We start from the raw sequence: 19,103 nt of genomic DNA, 5'->3' as shown, positions 1-19,103 counted from the left end.
GAGGTACATGCACCACATTACTTCCAGTCAGATGACATGTTAACAAGGACCTGTCCCCATTTCCTTCACACTCCTTTATGAGCCATTATCCAAAAGCTCCTTTCAGAGTTATTTTTTGTTGTTGTTGTTGTTTTTTTAAAGAAGAAGCTTCATTCTCTTATTTTATTGTATGTCGAGCTGTGTGCAGATGGTCTTAAGTCATGCAGAAGAATTGGACTTATCCCTCTCCCAACACCCTGCCTCCAATAGGATCAGGCCACGCTGTCGACACTGCTGAGGAGAGACTGTTTCTAGCTCTCATACACGTGGAACTAAAGCCACATTTATCTGCATATGCACATATTTATGAAGTGCATACATACCTACACCCACATAAGGTGCATACGCGCTCGCGCTACAGCCACTGTAGAATTCACCCAGTCACAGGGTACGCTGCATGTCTTCTCCTCATTTAAAAAAATGAAGCTTTTGTCTCTGATCTTTTGTTCTTCAACTTGTTTTGTATTTCTGTGTCAAACAGAGGCCAGCCAAATCTAGCACCTGATCAGAGTGAATATGAATATGAAGTGTTTTGTCTGGAAGAACAAAACATGTACAGTATTATTTATTCATGTGCTGTCCTACTACTGAATGCTAAATGAGCAATTAGTATAAAAGCTGTTTGGGCATCTAATCACAATAAACACCTGCACTGTAAAACCATCTGATTTAAAAGGCAGATTATGTTTTTTGTTTTTTGTTTAGGCGTATTCACAGGCCTGCTAGTTCTCTTGTTCCAGTCTACTGTATCTGCTCTATAGTGTTTTATAGCTTTCAGACATTTTAATTTCAGTGTCTTCAACTGTGCGATCAAAGCCTATCTGCAGTTGTGTATGTATATATGCATTTTCCTTTGTGGGAAAACACAAAATGTAAGAATCTGATTGTCAGCTTTCCGTCGCTGTTCACTGGTAATATGTCTAAAGTCCCAAAATGGATGAGAATAACTTCCAGCTCATATTCTGTAGCTGGATGACCGATCAAACAATAACCATACCAGGCCCTACCCCTGCCGTGGCTGATCCTATAAGCCCAGCCAGGAATGTCCACACCCTGACAGCTGTGGGAGAATCTGACTCATTCTGCCCAATGTCCGCATCCTCCTGTCTTTAACAAATGCTCCACTCACCCTTTCTCACTGTCTCTGTATCCTTCATTCTATCCACTCTGGTTTAAGTGCTCTGGAACGGTGGCATTGCTCCGTTCTGTGATGTGAGTGTTAATTTACCGCTGATGATCACTCTTATAAGAGGACATAAGAGATTACTTCTGATGGACATTTGGGCTGGAAGACCAAATAGGGAAAGCGCCTTTCTCCTGTACAACACTCTTCATTGAGTCTCCTCTTCAGTGATGCGTGCCAGTCGTCTATATGAACTGCCTGTTATGCTCCACCTCTGCTCCTGCCTTATTGATACAGCATCACTCCCCAGCTCCTATCTATTAATTTACTACTCTTCTGCACCTCCTTTTGATGGTGATACTGCCAATCAAACCTAAGGAACTGCTAATCATACAGGGCTATTAAAAAGAAGGGCAAGAAGGATGAGTGCAATCTGACACATAACCCTTGCCTGTTTACCTGTACTTCTAAGACTGAATGAAATACACTCAGGCCATAATTTAACCTTGATGCATGCAATTAATCAGTCAATCAGTCAATCAATCAAGGCTTTATTCGCCACGTGCAGGTTGCCGTGCAGTGAAATAGGACCCCCCTGACCTTACACACACACAACACAGACATCACATGGGGATACAGGTCAGAGATCGATAGTGTTACAGAAAAAAACCCACTGAACTATACACTACAATGGGAAAGTACAAGAGGAAAAAAGAGACCTCTACTCATGCTGCGCTCCTGGGAGGACAGCATGAGAACAGGAAACAAAAAAACTCTTCTGCTCTAAAAAGCACATAAATGTCCACAGCACAACATTATGGAACACGTGACAAGCCACAGGGTCGGGTGGGGGTGAGGAATAATCCGAAGCAAACACAGCAGCCATCCTGCTCAGCACTACCATTCCAGCGCGGGCTCAGACCCGCCGTGTTCCCAGAAGGGAACAAGCATCAAAGGCATTTGGAAAGGGAGGGGGGATGAGTGTGCGCATATCAGTGTATATGTATGTGTGTGCGTGTCCAGAGTTCAGCTGAGACAGTGTCCTTCGCCCTGCTAGGCTAAGTAAAAAGTCTTCCAGCCAACCCAGGTGGTGTGATGTTGTCATTCTTTTGCTCAAAGAGCCGATTCTGAGAACTCACGACCACAGTGAGCCTCCCCAAGATGTAATCCAATTTGCGCTCAGAGATGTTATTCCAAGCGAGCCCTTCCAAGATGTAATCCAGTCTGCACTCAGAGATCTTATTCTGAGTATTCACGGCAGCCGTAAGCTTCTCCAAGATCTTATCCGTGCTGCACTCAATGAGCCCATTTTGAGAAACTCACGCCTCTTCCCATCGTTTCAATCCCAGCGGGCAGCCTTGTGGGGGTCTGAACAGCCAGTTCCGCTTTCTTAATTCTTCGATAAGTCAGGGCCAAGCCAGCTCCGATCAGCAAGAACCCTGTTATCATGGTTCCGAATAGGTAGATATCTTCAGCACTCAAGCTCACCCAAGCCCAAACTTCTCGTTGAGAAAGGGGTGTCAATTGCATTTAGGGACCAGTTGATCAAATCCATAATTCCTCTTTTAGGTTTTAGAGAACAGACTGTGAGAGAGTGTTCCAGGGTAAAAGTAATTTAAAAAAAAACACGAGACTAGACAAGGACATAAGAGGCTAAGCAGGGAAGCTAAGGGAGAGGAGGAGAGGAGAAAAGTGTGACCGCCTTCGTCAAGAGCAAGAGCAGAAAGCCTGAAAAAAATTTATGAGCTCAATGAGTTACCATTGGGTTGTAGCTGTATAAAACCATCCTGGAGTATGGGCAGTATATTCAAGTAATGCAGACCAGTGGGCCAAGCAGTAAGGGATGTCCATAAGTAGATTGCACAGTGATGTGCTATTGATTAGCTACTGTCGAATGCATGTCATTGATTGAACCAGCAAGGTGTGTGATTGCTGCATGTTGAAATAGGTTCTCTGGAAATGTATGCTTAGTAAAACGTTAGAATACAAAACAAAAACTAGTATTTAATGGCTGTGTGAGACCATCAGGTAGCAAGGCATTAATTCTAGTCTCAAGCACATTTAAGAAATATGTGCTTACAAAGGTGATAGATGAGGAAAATTGAAAAACTGTCCTGCAGTCTGACAACGCAAAATTCCAAATAATTTTTAAATTATATTCCCCAGGCTAACAAGGAGAGGAACCATGCAGTTGTACTTTAGTTAATGCTGACGCTATATGCAGGTTTTGTAACTGCCTTGTCTATTTCATCAAGACACTGCCAAACTACTTTCAGCAAATGTGACAACAACTTTGCTCAGTAATAAAAAGAGCTTGAGTGCTATTTTATAGAGATGCACCAATGGCAATTTTCTTGGCAGTTATTAATTTTTTTCCCAAGTGCAAAAGCCACAACACTGATAACAGTTTGAAGCATAATTAACTGTGCATGCTGCATCTATCAAATAGGCACATATTTGTAGTTTATGCAGAACAGTTGGCAATGATTGTCATCTCTGCACAGGCTTAAACTGACCACATTATATAAATCCATCAGAAATCAAATAAAATTGCTCTATAGTTCGTGTATATATACAGTATAAGTAGATGTGGCTCTGTATGTTGAAAGCAAGCCATTATATTGAAGTATCTTAGATGCATTTTACAAACTAAAAAGGACTTAGAGAAATAAATTAAAAATGTGAGTGGAATGGAGAGAATACAAGTGACAGTGATTAAATGAAAGCGAAAGAGGGAGTAGATTAGCTCAGAGTCCATCCTTAGAGAGTGCCTGATAGGGTGAACAAGCTGCCAGCACTCCCTTCATCTTCCCCTCCTCCCCCGTCAAAGCTTCTCTGCTCTTATCTTCATCACGCTCACCCTTAATATATCATGGTTTCTCTTTCTTTTCTTTCTCTCTTTGTGTCTCCTCTCATTGTCAGTCCATGAGCATGATTGTAGTGCCCCCCCCCCCCCCCCTTTTTTTTTGTGGCAGGGCATAATGAAAACTCCTATGTGATAGTTTTTACACAGAGTAATCTCATTTCTTCCTCACTGCTTGCTGTTTCCAGTCTCCCTGAGTTGGTGTGGGCTGTGCAATGTGTTCCCTCTTGATTATTCAGCTGTGTTTTGTTTTCCATATTTTTCACTGTAACTGAGTAGGGGGGCATGGTGACTACTGAACTAGCAATTCTTATTATGCAAAATGTCAACAAGACAAATAAATAAGACTTAGTTTTTCCATATTCTACATGTTTTGTAATTGTAATGTTAACTGGACTCCTGTACTAACAAAAAATTGCAATTACACTGAAAAAAAGTATTCTTAAGAATTGTTATTTACATTAACGTGAGCTTGTCTGGGATGTTTACCACCCTACAGTTTAGCAGTCTGTCCTCGGGTTCCTTGAGCTACGTTTTTGTCATGTTTCACTGCGCTACACATTGACATACCCAGTGTACAATAATAACCTAGCTGACCTTTGCCTTTCCATCAGAAATGATATGGAGCTCTGGGAGTCAGTGCTGAGCCATTAGGGGGAAACGACACCTACAAGCATCAGAGACAGGCTCATAAAAAGATTCTTGTCTTCCATCCATTTAAATCCTCACTTGAAAGAAGTTTTTTCATCATTATTTAAACTTTTCGACACACCAGAATTAGAGGTTTCCTTTCTTTTCCTAAATTGATTCCAGTTTTCTTTCTAACTATAACTGAACACATGCAAGGAAAGACAAAATATTGTTTTCATGGCAAAATGAACAATTATACTTGACAGTTTCTTTCAAACTGCAGTAAGTTGCTTGATCTCTCACTGAAACAAGTAAAAATAAAGAGGTAGAAACAATTAACTGAAACTGAGTTGCTGTACACCCACCTTTACCTGACATATTTTACTATACCAAACAAAAGATGATGCAGTAGATTTATATAACAAAACAAAAGTTATGTACATAATTTTCTAGTATAATTTAATAACTTCACCAGATAACAGGACATTGACCTTTGCTCATACTGAGGCTCTTACGATGGCTACTGGCTTATGGCTGATTCTGAGCTCAGGATGGTATTACATTTAATTAGATTTAGCCAACTTGTGGCTTCTTTCACTGCCCATGTTCAGCTGGGTAATGATTTAAGTGTGATAAAGGTTTGTTGCTATGGACATTTTTGTGGTGCTCCTCCTGTGGTTTGCTTTGGAGAACTTTGTGTCGTCATTGACAGTGAAGAGCTTCCATGCTAACAACATGTTAGTGTGTCAGTATGAATGTGACTGTTTGCCTGTGCCACTGTGTGCGTGGTGTGCATGCATAAAATGGACTTGCTTCTAGTCAGACATGCACGAGGCTGATTGACCCATCTAAGGTCAAAATGTTGGAATCAACCAATTCCAGTCCCTGGCTGGTCAGTCTGTGCATCTCTAATCAGGATGTCTTATTTCTCCATCACATACTAATAAAGATTACAAGTAAGAAGTTTGTAAATGGAAAAGACAGGATGGTTTGAGTATTTCAAAAACGAATGATCTTGAATAACCAGACTGGTCCAGAATAAATGGCCAGAGTTACTCTGATAATGATTTCTACAGGGAGAAAAGCGTACGATGAAGTCAATACTAACTATTTTAGCAGATGGGCCAGAACAACAGAGGACCACCTGGGATGATGCTTCTGTCCACTAAGAACAGAAAACTGAGGCTTTAGTAACAACGGTGCATCAAAACTTGATAAATGTTGTCTGATTTAATGAGTCTTCATGACTTTAAAAGCTTTGATTCATCCACTCTTGTATCAACAACTCGCACTAATGGTGGTCATGTAATTGTGTTGGGGGTGTTTGAGCCCTTTAGTACCAGCTGAGCATCATTTAAATCCCACAGTCTACCTGAGTATTGTTGCTGAACATGTCCAGCCCTTTATGATTGCAAATTGCTAATCAGCAGAACGTGGCACCGTGTCTCAAAGCTCATTTTGTCTTGTTTCTTGAGCACGAGAATGCATTCACTGTAGTAAAATGGCCTCCACAGTCACCAGATCAGGAGCTTTGCACCATTAAAGTGTTATCCACAAATCTGCAGCAACTAAATGATGTCAATATGAGAGATGTCTCCTAAATCTGCGTCATGGAAAATTAAGGAGGTTCTGATGGGGAATCCAGTGCAGTCATTAATTAATTAGTATACATGCAAGTAAGTACAAAGGCGTTTTTAGGGGGGGGGAAACATTAAACTGTATTAAATAAACAAAATGGAAAACACATTAGTTTGAAGCAAAATGAAACTTAAGCATTCAAATATGCATTTTTTATTCATTCTAAACATATAGACATGTTTTAACACCTAGATCGTGATCAAAACTGTTAATATGAAGCATAAAATTTCATGTAAAATAGATGTTTGACTTATTTTTAAGGCTTAGACAAAGTTGTTGTAGTTTTTCTTTTCACTGTCACTGTCACTCACCACTGTCAAGAACTGATTGTCAGTAAAATGTAAAAACTGCCTAATTTGGTTCTAAATTAATTGAACTACATAACTAGTAATTAAACACAGTACACACAAACAATATACACAAAAATATACTCACATACAATTTCCATTGAATCTGTTAAGTTGTGATGGTGTTTTGCCTTTGGTGGGAGTTTATGTTGGCGGAAATCCCTGGGATGCTTTGTTTACAGAAACAGATTACAGATGCCTGATCTCCACATTCACACACGCGCGCACACACGTACACGCACGCGTGCAGCCAGGCAGGCTTGTTGAGGCTAAAATGATTTATAGCCAGCCATGTCTAATGGATTGCTTTGGCACTTGAGAAATTATGAAAAAGAATTAATTAGCCTTCAGTGACCCTGCTGTCCATCTGCCTCTCTCTCTCCTGGCAGAGGCGCTTGGCTGATCACTTTGCATGTAATTACAGGTTAAATGGGCTGTGCTTACCTGTCACAGATTCATCTTCGCTAAATCACATAAAAAATACCTAGGTGTATCATTACTGCAGTATGGTGAGATTTTAATGGGCCAAACACTATTACAAGATAAATAAAGAGTTTATTATCCAACATTTATGGGTTAGGTGACAGCTAATCACTCTGTATGACTCGTACTGTTTACGTTGTAAGGTTGTTACTGTCTAATACAAAAGCTAACACCCAACAAAAGGATAATTTTTATTGATCAAAATAAAGTGACCAAGTGGAAATAAAACACTATAAAAGCTTTAATCAACAAAAACAAATTCAAAATCATTTTGAATTAGGCCTTCACTATTTGCAATTTACATGATTTAACAAATAAGAAATACTTGCCATAAAGCCTTGCAAACAGCCAAAGGTAAACCAGAGAATCTCACAGCAAAAGAAACGAACAGAACGTGAACAGCAGCTTAGTTCCCCCTCAGTGGGGATTATGGTGAATAGCTGTTATTTTCTCTCGTCTAGTTGAATTCACTTGGAGAACAGAAAGCCCTGTTCGGGTAAGAAGCTGTGGAGTTGCTGCTTCCCTTTGTCCTCCTCTGTCCTCAGTGTGTCCTTAACTGCTACAAGGATAAAAGGCAAATTCACTAGAATTGCTTTCTTAATTTTATACCTTCAAATGTCAGAGAATTACATATTACCTAAGAAAATGAACTAAAACAACTTGTAGACCTTGTTCATATCAAATAGGCTAACAGAAGGCCATCTTTAAATTAGATTGAAATTGCGCTTTGCATTTTTGGCAAGTGTATAGCTCAGGCATGATTACATGTTATGAATTATTTTGTGGTTTCCTGTCTCCTGAGCTCAGAAAACCAGCTGGTATGAGACAGAAAAGCGTCCGTGAGAGCGATACTGGAGGAGATGTGATTATGGTTCCCTCCAAAATAAGCCTACACTTCAGATCCACACAAACACACAGTACTAAGGCTGAGACGTTATTATGTTTGTCTTGCTTTGTATGTAATTCTGACTGTGTGGCACTCACTTTAGTCCCCTGATGTTTCTCCTTATACACAAAAACACCTCCTCTTTGAGATTAGCTGCATAACAAGAGAACCACAGCTGCCCGTCAGCGGCAGATAGGCAGATGGCAGGGACTTTGGTTTTGGTGACGACTCCTGAAAAAATGAGATATACGAATCGAAGGTATACATAAATGGCACAAGCCAACAACACAAATGAATGAATTAATACAATTTCATACCCCATCTTCATATGCACCACGTTTTCTTGCACCCATTTCAATAAATTTCAATATTCTTATATTAACAATGGACCACAAAACTCCTGCTACATAAGAGAAACCCATCTTGATGTCAAACCCATGCGGAAGTATAAATCAGCTAAGCTCTAAAGAACTTTTTACACTTGGTTTATTCTCTCTCAGCTCATTGTTTTGGGTTTCTGGCTAGCAGCATCACAGCCTTGGTTTTCATACAGTGTAGGTTCTGGCTGCAACAGCATGTTATTTCTAGCAAAAGGGCTCTGATCTACCGCACACACTGTAGTCATCACAGTGGAGTAATTAGTCATTAGTAATTAGTTAGTCATATTCAGATGCATGTGTTGTAGATTTATATTGCATAACCAACAGCAGGATGCAAGACACAGGTGTAGAACATAAGGTGAGCTTTTTATGCTGATTAGTTTAGAGAATTTGAAAGTCCAAGATCCAAAGAACACAACGTATGAAACGTTGGGAATTCTGGTTTTACAGATATAAGGAATACACAATTACACAGACGACACAACAAAGAACAAGGGAAGACTGAAACAATGTATACAACAGATAATGAGGATGGAGAAAAGAGGTGGAAACCCACACACAGCTCAATCAAGCAATCAAGAAAGCAATCAAGACGACAAGCAGGAGAAACAAAATTAGACAAGATACAGAAGATCAAACTACTACCAAAATAAAACGGGAAGTAAATGAGTCAGATAAGCAGGAAAACAAGATTAACTTGACTCGGAAGACAGAAGAAGGCAGGAGAACATTCAAAGAGATAAGACAAACACAGAGACAAGACTAAAGGAACAGATTGGAAACACAAAATGGAACTAACTAAATACAAACTTCAAAGTTACCTCTAACTAAAAACAGGAGTTTAAAAAAAATAAAATATAAATGGAGATCATTATGAATCCATACAACTCATGAAAAATAACACTTGAAAACTGTATGAATAGAACGGTAAATATTAAAGAGAAACATAACTCACAGAAATCCAATGCAAGGACAACTTAAAATGCAAGTCTTACATAATTGGTTAAATATATAGGAGTTATTTTTTGTTTCAAAAGAAACAAAGAATAGAAATCAAACACAAATCTCATCTCCAAACAAAAATGGATCGTGAAGTCAAAAATTAAAAAATCTACGACCATGACATTAGTTGCTAAGAGACTATATTTATAGATGTGATATTGGGAATAAATCTTGCAGAGCAAAATAAAATAAAATAAATTAGTTAATAATACTAATAATATTCTTGTAGGGCATTTACCTTCCAACTTTTGTCATTTGGCACTAAATGAATTGAATTGAATTGATTTGAATTGAATCGAACCATAAGGCTGACTAAGAGACAAATAGAGAGACTGGGGTAATTTTAAACAGAGAGAAAACATGACAAATAAATAAACAAATGACAGACAGACATAGCAGAGTGAGTCAGCGAGAGACACAATGAGACAGAGGGAGGATGAGCAACATGGAGGGATTATTAGTGACTCTGTGAAGGGATTAGGGAGGAATGCTGAGGTCTGACACACTAGAATGTGAAATTGCAGTGGCTTAGTGTCACTTCCCCCCTCCACTTCCTCTGCTCTTTTCCGCAGGTACGGACCATTCACTCCAGTCACATCACTCACCTGCCTCTGATTCTCCCTCCTCTCTCTCTCTCATTCTGACACATATGCATCACTGCTTACCTCACCAAGCTTACACATAGAGGTGTTCAGTGGGTGGTACAGTTGGAGCACGATCCAATTTCTATGGATTATCCACCTTGGATGATGCAGCAGAGCAAATTTGATGTTTTTTTTCTGGCTGGCTGGAGATCATGAACATTGTATTCTTTCCAGATGAAGTGTTTGTACTGTATAACTCTGTTAAGACTTACATTTACAGACTGACACACCAACCAAGCATGCTGTCAGTTATGTGAAAAATGTGATAGCTTTGGTAAAAGCCCATCATGTAGTTTTGACAAATTCTTGACCATTCACCTCATCTCTCCTCTGACTTTTTCTCCACCTCTCCTGCAGATCTGAGTTCGACCTGGAGTATGACAGCTATCATGAGGACTACTATGACAGGTACTGCCAGAAAGCTATGCATGGCAGCCTATACACCTTACTGCTTGTCTGTGTGTCACAGGCGCCTAAAGGCAGAGGCTAAAGTGGATTCGTCATCCTGACAGCCGCTGGTAGTGTCTGCTCCCTGCTGCTGTCTCCCACACAGCTGTCAGTCATTCTGTCTTTGCTTACAGTTTACAGTGTACCCATTTACTACACAACCTACACAACCTCACTAGTTGCACACACACACACACCACACACACACACACACACACACACACACACACACACACACACACACACACACACACATCCAATACTATTTACAGACACTAAAACGGTGGGTTTTGATGTGCATTCTAAATCAAGGGTGATTTATTCTAACATGCAAACATAAACTGCAATGTTTGTACGTTCCAGTATTCTTCAACACAGCCTGAACACTCTAAGTCAAACTTTAGTTTAATTTCTTTAAGTAGTGTTCATGAATAGTTCTCCAGGCTTCTTTGAAGCAGTGGCGGAGCAGGGTGGTGGCTTACTGGGCTTAAGCCCGGGTTGTTTTTTCAGAAGCCCGGGGTCTTTTGAAGTGTAATTTTTTTCATAGTTAGATGCCTGGCTGACAACTGTATAAAACAAAAACTACACACAATATTCAAAGCACATAGTGCACACTGTGGGAATTTACGACTGTGCGTAAATCCCCCCTAATATTGGTATGATCCGAGCTCAGGCACTAAGCGACTGAGCGAGGGGGCGGGGGAGAGCTGCTGCCTGCGAGTGCGCGGTTGGAGAAGCGCAGACTGAGGAGAACTGAAGTTTGACCAGGTACCAAAGAAAATCATTCGTACTGTAGAAATAATGTAAATATAACGGTGTATCACGAAAGATTGAGGTCAAACTGATCACTTAACATATATTACGTGAATTATTACGTTGATTATGAATCAACAAATGGCGAAATGAAAAACCAAACAACAACAATGCTGTTTTTTCAGTCCTAGCTTACATGTGTGTTTATTTCATATTTTCAGTTTTTCCCTCCACGGCTAAATAAATCAGTTTCAGTAATGCACTGATATACAAGAATGGACATAAGGAGGTTCTTTCAAAGAAAAAACTCTGGTAGATGTTATTTTATATATTATGCTTGTTGTTCAGTATATTTCTATGCAACACAAGAGTAATTTAAATACACAGCAGTATATTCACAGATATTTACATACACTTTAATGAAAACACAAGAACATTTTTGTTACTTTACAACATCAATTTAGAGTAAACTTGTTTTGTTTTGGATAAATAAATATTGAAATATCTTTTGAATCAGTTAAATGTCAGAATAAAGAGAGACAGAGCTGTCTATTTTTTTATCACTTTAATCAAATTTAGGAGTACATATACACTAAGTTTATTGTTAATTTATAAGAAAACTCCAGAGGATTCCATTCTGAGCTGAAGAAGCTTCTGATAGGTTAGTAGAGTCCATGTGAGTAAATTGGTGGCACAGCTGTGGATGCATATAAGGCAAAACACAGAGCCTGTTTCTTTGAAATGGGAAAATCAAGAGATGTCAACCAAAACACCAGGAAAAGAACTGTGGAGCTCCATAAGTGTGGCTCAAGTTTGAATACAATTTGGTGCCATTTACAATTAAGAAATACAGATAGTTTCTCTCTTTACTCTTAAAGTTAACAGATATGTTTTTTATATTTATCAACCTAAAAAAATAAACATTTAGTCTGATTTTTATGTTACAATTTAAAAAGTGTATCAGTTTTTATCTGAAGAGTGTGTAAATATCTGGTTTCAACTGTATATTTGATACAGCCCTGATTTTGTTCTGCCTTGCTGCTTAATTAAAAAGCTAGTTTAAGGTGTCCTGCATATGTGATATATTTTTTTCCCTATATGAAGTCGTTCTTTTTTAAACAAAACTCAAAACAGAGCCTATTAATCTTTCAGTCATTTCTTTCAAAATCTGATGATACCCACAACACTGCCCAACACCACAGACTGAAATGCAACCCCAAACCGTGATGAAGCCTCCGCCGTGTTTAACAGATGGTTGTAGACAGTCACTGACCTTTTCTCAAATACATATTGATAATGATTTGAATATTGAGTGATGAATGGCTTCTTGACAGCAACCTATCTATTGAGGCCATTTCTGATGAAGCTTCAGCAAACAGAAGATGGATTCACTGAAGGACTAGATGCATCTCTTGTGCCAGGTCTTTGCGGGATTTTTTGTTATTTCTTAAGAACACGACCCCAGATACTGTTCATCTACTTTAGACCTTGTTGCAAAAAACTGTTTAATGACATCAAACTGTGTTATCTTTGGAATATTTCATATATTAACCTGAGGAAAGTGAAACAAATTATTTGTTTTTGCAACAGGCTGTTAGTAACAAAAATACTCAGGCCACTGAAAATGCAAGAAAATCCCTCTCCTAGGAAGAAAAATATAATATAATATAAAAACAAGTAATAAGAAATGCCACATGCTTTAATACTTTTACTCAGTACCGTATATTGTATGTTAATCTTTTCTTGAATATCCCAGTGAGATTATAAACTCCTTGTCTGTTGTGTCTTTGTAAAGTGTTTGGCCAAAACCAGTTTAACAGAACTGCTGAGCTCAATTTTTTAAAGTTTTAGATCTCTTTTACAGGAATGAAAACCATTCCTCGAAAAACAAGTGAAGTGACTGTGACAGTTCTAGCATAATATTGATATCCTTTTTATACTCAAAAAAGTCTTTTAGTGGCCCCTTGTGCCCATTATTAAAATATGTTTTTGTTTCTCCTCTTATTTATTCAAGTTTCTGCTTTCAAGTTGCTGATTTCAAATCTCCAGGCCTTATTAAGCAGGAAAACTAATAACTGATTTGATTTCGCTCACGCCTTCACTTTCAAATAAAGTGAGGTCTTAAGAAACAACTTGTACTGGGAGATGACTGAAAAACTAAAAGTGCCATAACGCTTCACTTTAAATTGGTTGTAGAAAAAAGTGTCAAACATGACAGCTCTTTTTGTGGAAATGTGACAGGTTTTATTTAAGTTTTCTCTTTTAAATTTGCACTTCATACTAGTTTCTGAAAAAGGTTGACCACAGCCATACTCTTAAATTAAGTGACATCTCATAAACACCAAAATCTGTCCTTTGGACAGCGTGCATTTGTAGCGTGAGCGCAGCTTTTAGGTAGATGGTGTAGTTAGCTGAGCTTCATATCTGAATAAAAGAAGGCAGTCAACTTACTGAAACACACACATGCACAGGAGAATAACACCTCATCCTGTAGCTTCTCTCGCACCTAGTTGAGTATTATTGCTGAGTTGAGTGTTACCTGTCATTTTTTTTCATTGTTTCATATTTTCATGTGGTTTTCCTCGCGTCGCATTTTTTCGTCTTTGTTCAGGGGGGAACACTCATTGCTGATTTTCAATTTGTTTTTAACACAGTGCGTGATTATTCCCCACACTGTTGGCTTGCGCTTTTGACAGCTGTGCGTGTTTGAGTGCATGTGCGTGTATTCCTCTGGGTTTGAGTGAGCGGGAGCTATGCGTGTGTACACGTGCACGCACGTTTGCATCTGTGTTTGTTGTTTGTGTACGTCAATATGTGGGAAAGGGAGAAATGACTGTTTTTGCCCGCTGTCCTCTTGAGCAAACACAACAGTAAAGTGTCTTTCAACACAGATAACAGCTCAGGCTGACAAAGCTGCTTTCCATGTGGGGTCTAATCCATGGAGACAAACACTCTCACACACACTCACACACTTTTCTGTAATCCTCACTCCTCTACCGTCTCTCATTGTCTGAGCTTCTATTCTCTGAGATGACACTTCAAAGCCGGTGTAACAACACATTGTCTATCTGCCCCTGCACACAGCTCTAAAAGACTTTAAACTCCCCTAAGTCTTTGGTTTCAATGTCTCCCCGCACGGACAATGCTCAAAGCCTCTAATCTCACACACTTACGGTGGCCTAATACACTTCATACTTATGTGACATTGTGATGCATATGTGTCTGAGTGTGTATTGTGGATGTGCTAAGAACACAGTCTGTTCAGAAATCACTATATCAAGTAGACGGGCTTCACATAATATCATAGATCAGGAAACAATATAGAAAACTCTTCAGGAAGCCAGGCTGTGTCTGACTGACTGGCTAATGGCTCAATCAGTAAATCTAAATTGCCATCCAAAATCAAAGTCCTTGCAGATGACAGCTTCACTTCCTGTTGTTGGCTCGTTATATACAACAGAGGAACACTTCACTCGCAGGCTTTGCAGAAATATTTTCATTTGTTTTCAGACTGTCTTTTATCCTGAAATATCTAACACGTTATTTTTTTAAGTCACTGACACTATTATAGTAGTGTCATGGTACCGGATCGTTGAGCCAGTGTTCTCTGTTTTGTGACCTTTTGCATCATGTTGAATTCATTTTTTTGATTTTGAGAAGTGAACCTTTTTTCTGGATTTTATTAGGCCGGGTTTTCTTGTTTAGTTCGTGTGACTAGAAATGGTAGCGTTTGGTAATCCCTGTTAATTTTCCTGCTATATTATTAGAGGTCTCTAGTTTAGTTTTAAGTTAATTTAGGGTTATCAGTTTATGTTCCCGCTTCTTTGGTCTGGTATTTCTGTTTTGTTGTTTGGCTTCCCCTCCTGTCAGTCATGTCTCTTGCCCTGTCTCTCCCTCTCATCCGTGTCATATCTCTGTGCTGTCTCCATGTTCTTCTCCCTGTGTTTTCTCCTTTGTCTCCCCCGTCTGTCATGTGTTTCTATGTTTGTTTACCCCCATCTTCGTGTCAAGCCTGTGTGTCCTTGTCTGAATCTTGGTTTGCGTGCTACTTCCTGTTTTATCTTTGACAGTCCCTCGTTTTGCTTCCCCTGTCTCGTTATGCCTGATTTGGAAAAAAAATGAACATAATAACAAAGTGATTGAAATTCTTGCAAATGTATTTTAAAAAGAAACAATTTTACAGCATGTGCGTGTATTCATCATTTGCCATAACACTCAAAAATGAGCTCAGGTACATCCTGTTTTCACTGATGATCTATCAGATTTTTCTACAACTTGATTGGAGTCCACCTGTGGTAAATTCAGTTGACTGGACATGATTTGGAAAGGCACATGTTTGTATGGATAAAGTCCCATAGTTGAGGATTGTATCAAGTCACAGATATGGGGAATGGTACAGTAACATTTCTCCAGCACTGAAGGTCCTGTAATCCGGTAATCTGTAAATGGAAGAAGTTTAAAACACCAGGGCGCTTCCTAGATTTGGTTCCCCGACCAGTATAAGTGATTGTGGAAGGTCCTTTGTGAGGCAGGTGACCAAAAACCTGATGGACACTCTGACAGAGTTTGAACATTGCTCTGTGGAGAGAGGAGAAGAAGGAGAACCATTTCTGTAGCACTCCATCATCAGACCTGTATGGTAGAGTGGCCAATCAGTTTAGGCCCCGGATGACTTGGGGATAGAAGCTCCTCTTGAGTCTCTCTGTCCTTACCCGGATAGTGCGGAACCTTCTGCCGGATTGCAGAAGTTGGAACAGTTTGTTGCCAGGTTGGGATGGGTCCTTCAGTACCTGCGCTGCTCTAGTCCGGCATCTCCTGGTGTAGGTGTCCTGAAGGGGGTGGGGGGGAGCAATCCTGCAGCAGCGTTCTGCTGTACAGATCACTCTCTGAAGAACTATTTGGTCATTAACACAGCTGTTCCCAAACCAGGATGTGATGTTCTGTGTGAGGATGCTCTCCACAGCACCTACATAGAAAGTCCAGAGGATCGCTAGCGAGACCCTGAACTTCCTCAGTTGTCGGAGGTGATACAGGCGCTGCCTAGCCTTTTGGTCTGGACCTGAATGTGGGCAGACCATGTCAGGTCTGAGGAGATGTGGACACCAAGATACTTGAAGGACTGCACCCTCTCCACTGGAGCTCCATTGATGATAGTGGGCTTGTAGTCTCTGTGCTGACTCCTTCTGAAGTCCACCACCAGCTCCTTGGTCTTGCCAACGTTCAGCTGGAGGTGGTTATCCTGGCACCATGATGCCAGATTCTTCACTTCGTCAATGTAGCCCGCCTCATCGTTGTTGGAGATGGCGCCCAACACCACTGTGTCGTCAGCAAACTCCACAATGGTGTTGGAGCCATGGGTGGCTCCGGATCTGTGGTGTCTGGAATGGAGGAGGAGATGATGTTCTTCAAGGCACATGACACATGACAGGCAAATGACAACCCACCTGGTGTTTGCTAAAATGCACCTGAAGGAGCCTCAGACCAGATTGAACTTTTTGGGCTGAATGCTAAGAGTCATGTCTGACCTGCCCAATACCAGTGCTACACCGTGCTACAGTGAAGCATGGTGGTGGCAGCATCATATTATTCTAGGGATGTTTTTTGGCAGCAGGAACTGTGAGGCTAGTCAGGATTAAGGGAAAGATAAATGGAGCCATGTACAGAGAGAACCTTGATGATAACATCCTCCAGAGCGCTATGAACGTTGGACTGGAGCAAAGTTTCAGGTTAGAAAAGGACAACGACTGTGAATTCCTTGACCCAGCCATAGTCCAGCCATAAACCTGACTGAACATCCCTAGGCTGTGCAGGGTGTTCCCTATCCAACCTGAGGGATCTTGAGAAGTTCTGCAAAGAAAAAGGGAAGAAACTGTTCAAAAGTAGGTATGCCATGCTTGTAGCATCATTCTCAAAAAGACTTGAGGCTGTAATTGCTAGCATAGGTGCTTCAATAAAGAATAATAACAATGTCATTGTGTAGAAGTATGGAACAAGTGAAGTAGTATGAATACTTTCTGCATGCACTGTACCATTCAAAACATTAGCTTCCCACACTTTCTACAGGTTTGCCAAGTGATGATTGGTTGGTTTGGATCCTGTAGCTCTGTAGCTTCACCTGGTCACTGGGTCAGTGAGTGTCGAGGCCATTACATTCTTCAGTCACATCATTATTTCTATTTTTGAAACACCCATGCACAAACACACAGTGTCATTTTTTGTAACCACTATAGAGGTTGACAGTGATACACCCCCTGTCACCGGCACTACTAGCCTGCCGGGGAGCTATTGATTGGCCCTGACAGAACCAATTACATTCAGTGACAGATAGAGACATGGAGCTGTCCACAGGGAGGAGGCAACAGTGAGAGTGAGACAGTTTCACTCTCTTGCATTTGATAAATAGAAAATACAAGTCAAAGGAACATAGAATAGACCCCCCCATATTTATTTATGACGGCTGGACAACTGCTTTAATTTGCATCTCTTTTCACTTCGTTTGAATATGATTACATTTTTTTGTAGTCTAAGTTTAGGTATGAATGCTGATTTGAATTTGATACTTAAAGAACTTTGAAAACATACAATATACGTTCAGCTGAGCAAGAGAATATTTCAAAATAAAATACAAGCAAACTAGTCCCAGTTTTGAGCATTGCAGTGTGCCCTGCATCAATCTGCCATCTGAGTGAAAGTTAAAGTGGCCTCATGAGCATGAAACGTCATCACCACCTGTTGCCTGAAACGGTGGATCTAAAAGCTGTGTACTCTGTACGGAGGCTGTGAACAGCTCAAATGATCTGCGGAACAATAATCTGCATACAGCTTCTAATTTGAGTCATTTTCACCTATGTGTGACAAAATGCATTGTTTCCAGCCTCTGATTATCATTTCAGACACAAGCACAAAATCACACAGACACAGCTACAGCACAAAAACACAAGTTGCTGCATGAAAACAGTCATTTAACAATATTTTTTGTTAAAAATGTGTCTACCTAATCTACAGGGTGTATGACTACCAGCGTGTGCCAGCTTCCTTTTCTCCCCTACCCCTGGGACCCAGTCTTGCCAAGCGATCCCGTTCCTCCTCCCACTCCTCTGGGCACAGACGCAGCCGAGACAGAACCCACTCCAAAAGCTCCAGAGCCCACTCTACTTGTTCAGCCACAGCCAAGTGTGAGCAATATGAATGGGATGTCACTGAGATTTGATTGTTGTGGAAAAAACGTAACAAACAAATTTTAAAAAAACAAATGGCTTTATTTTACATCTTAAATTAGACAAGTTGGATAATGTAGGTTCCCATTGTTTGCCTAAAATGGTAGTAAAGTTCTATGCATTTAAACTTACATGCTTAATAAATATATTTTATAAAAAAGAACTCATGCATTTTACACTGGCAGTTTTGTAGTTTTGTCTCTCTACACACCATCACAGTGAACTCTAAAATCAACCAATTAATTGAAGTGCAGACTTTCAGCTTTAATTCAAGGGGTTGAAAAAAATCATTGCATTAATTGTTTAGAAATTGCAGAAATTTCTAGTCCTCCATTTTCCCAGAGTTAATTAGACAGTTGACTGACAAGCAGTTTCACGGCCCGTTCCCTCGTTTTTCCATGACAAGCAGATCAAAGATATGGAGTTGTTTCCAAGTATTGAACTTGAATTTGGTAGTTGTTCACAGGGACTCTTAGTATGAGGTCAAAACAGATGTTGATAGAAGTGAACCAAACAGTAGATTCAGAGGCAGAATAAAAGTCTTTATCATCAGTCCAGAAATTCTTTGGGCAGAATAAACCATGATTAACTTGTACCGGAATGATGGGAATAGAAAAGTACAGAGGAGAAAGGGAACATTTCATGATCTGA

The 19,103-nt window shown here is 39.9% G+C and overlaps 1 protein-coding gene across 2 annotated transcripts in view; it reads left to right on the top strand.

Moving 5' to 3' along the window:
* Positions 1 to 19,103, top strand: part of LOC146583221 (uncharacterized) — a 40,149-nt gene that overhangs the window by 17,176 nt on the left and 3,870 nt on the right. Inside the window, exons 3-4 of one of the 2 annotated variants that reach the window (XM_085268628.1) lie at positions 10,393 to 10,443; positions 18,241 to 18,410. In XM_085268628.1, coding sequence (XP_085124754.1) covers positions 10,393 to 10,443; positions 18,241 to 18,410 — 221 coding nt within the window. The remainder of the gene's footprint in view (positions 1 to 10,392; positions 10,444 to 18,240; positions 18,411 to 19,103) is intronic. The other variant, XM_085268633.1, reaches the window with a different exon arrangement.

Source organism: Mchenga conophoros, linkage group LG1 (assembly GCF_057382185.1).
Source record: "Mchenga conophoros isolate Kocher_MC1m ecotype Shallow Benthic linkage group LG1, M_conophoros_male_GT1.1, whole genome shotgun sequence".
Lineage (NCBI taxonomy): Eukaryota > Metazoa > Chordata > Actinopteri > Cichliformes > Cichlidae > Mchenga > Mchenga conophoros.
The sequence above is the reverse complement of the archived record's forward strand: the minus strand, read 5'-3'. Positions and strand labels throughout refer to the sequence as shown.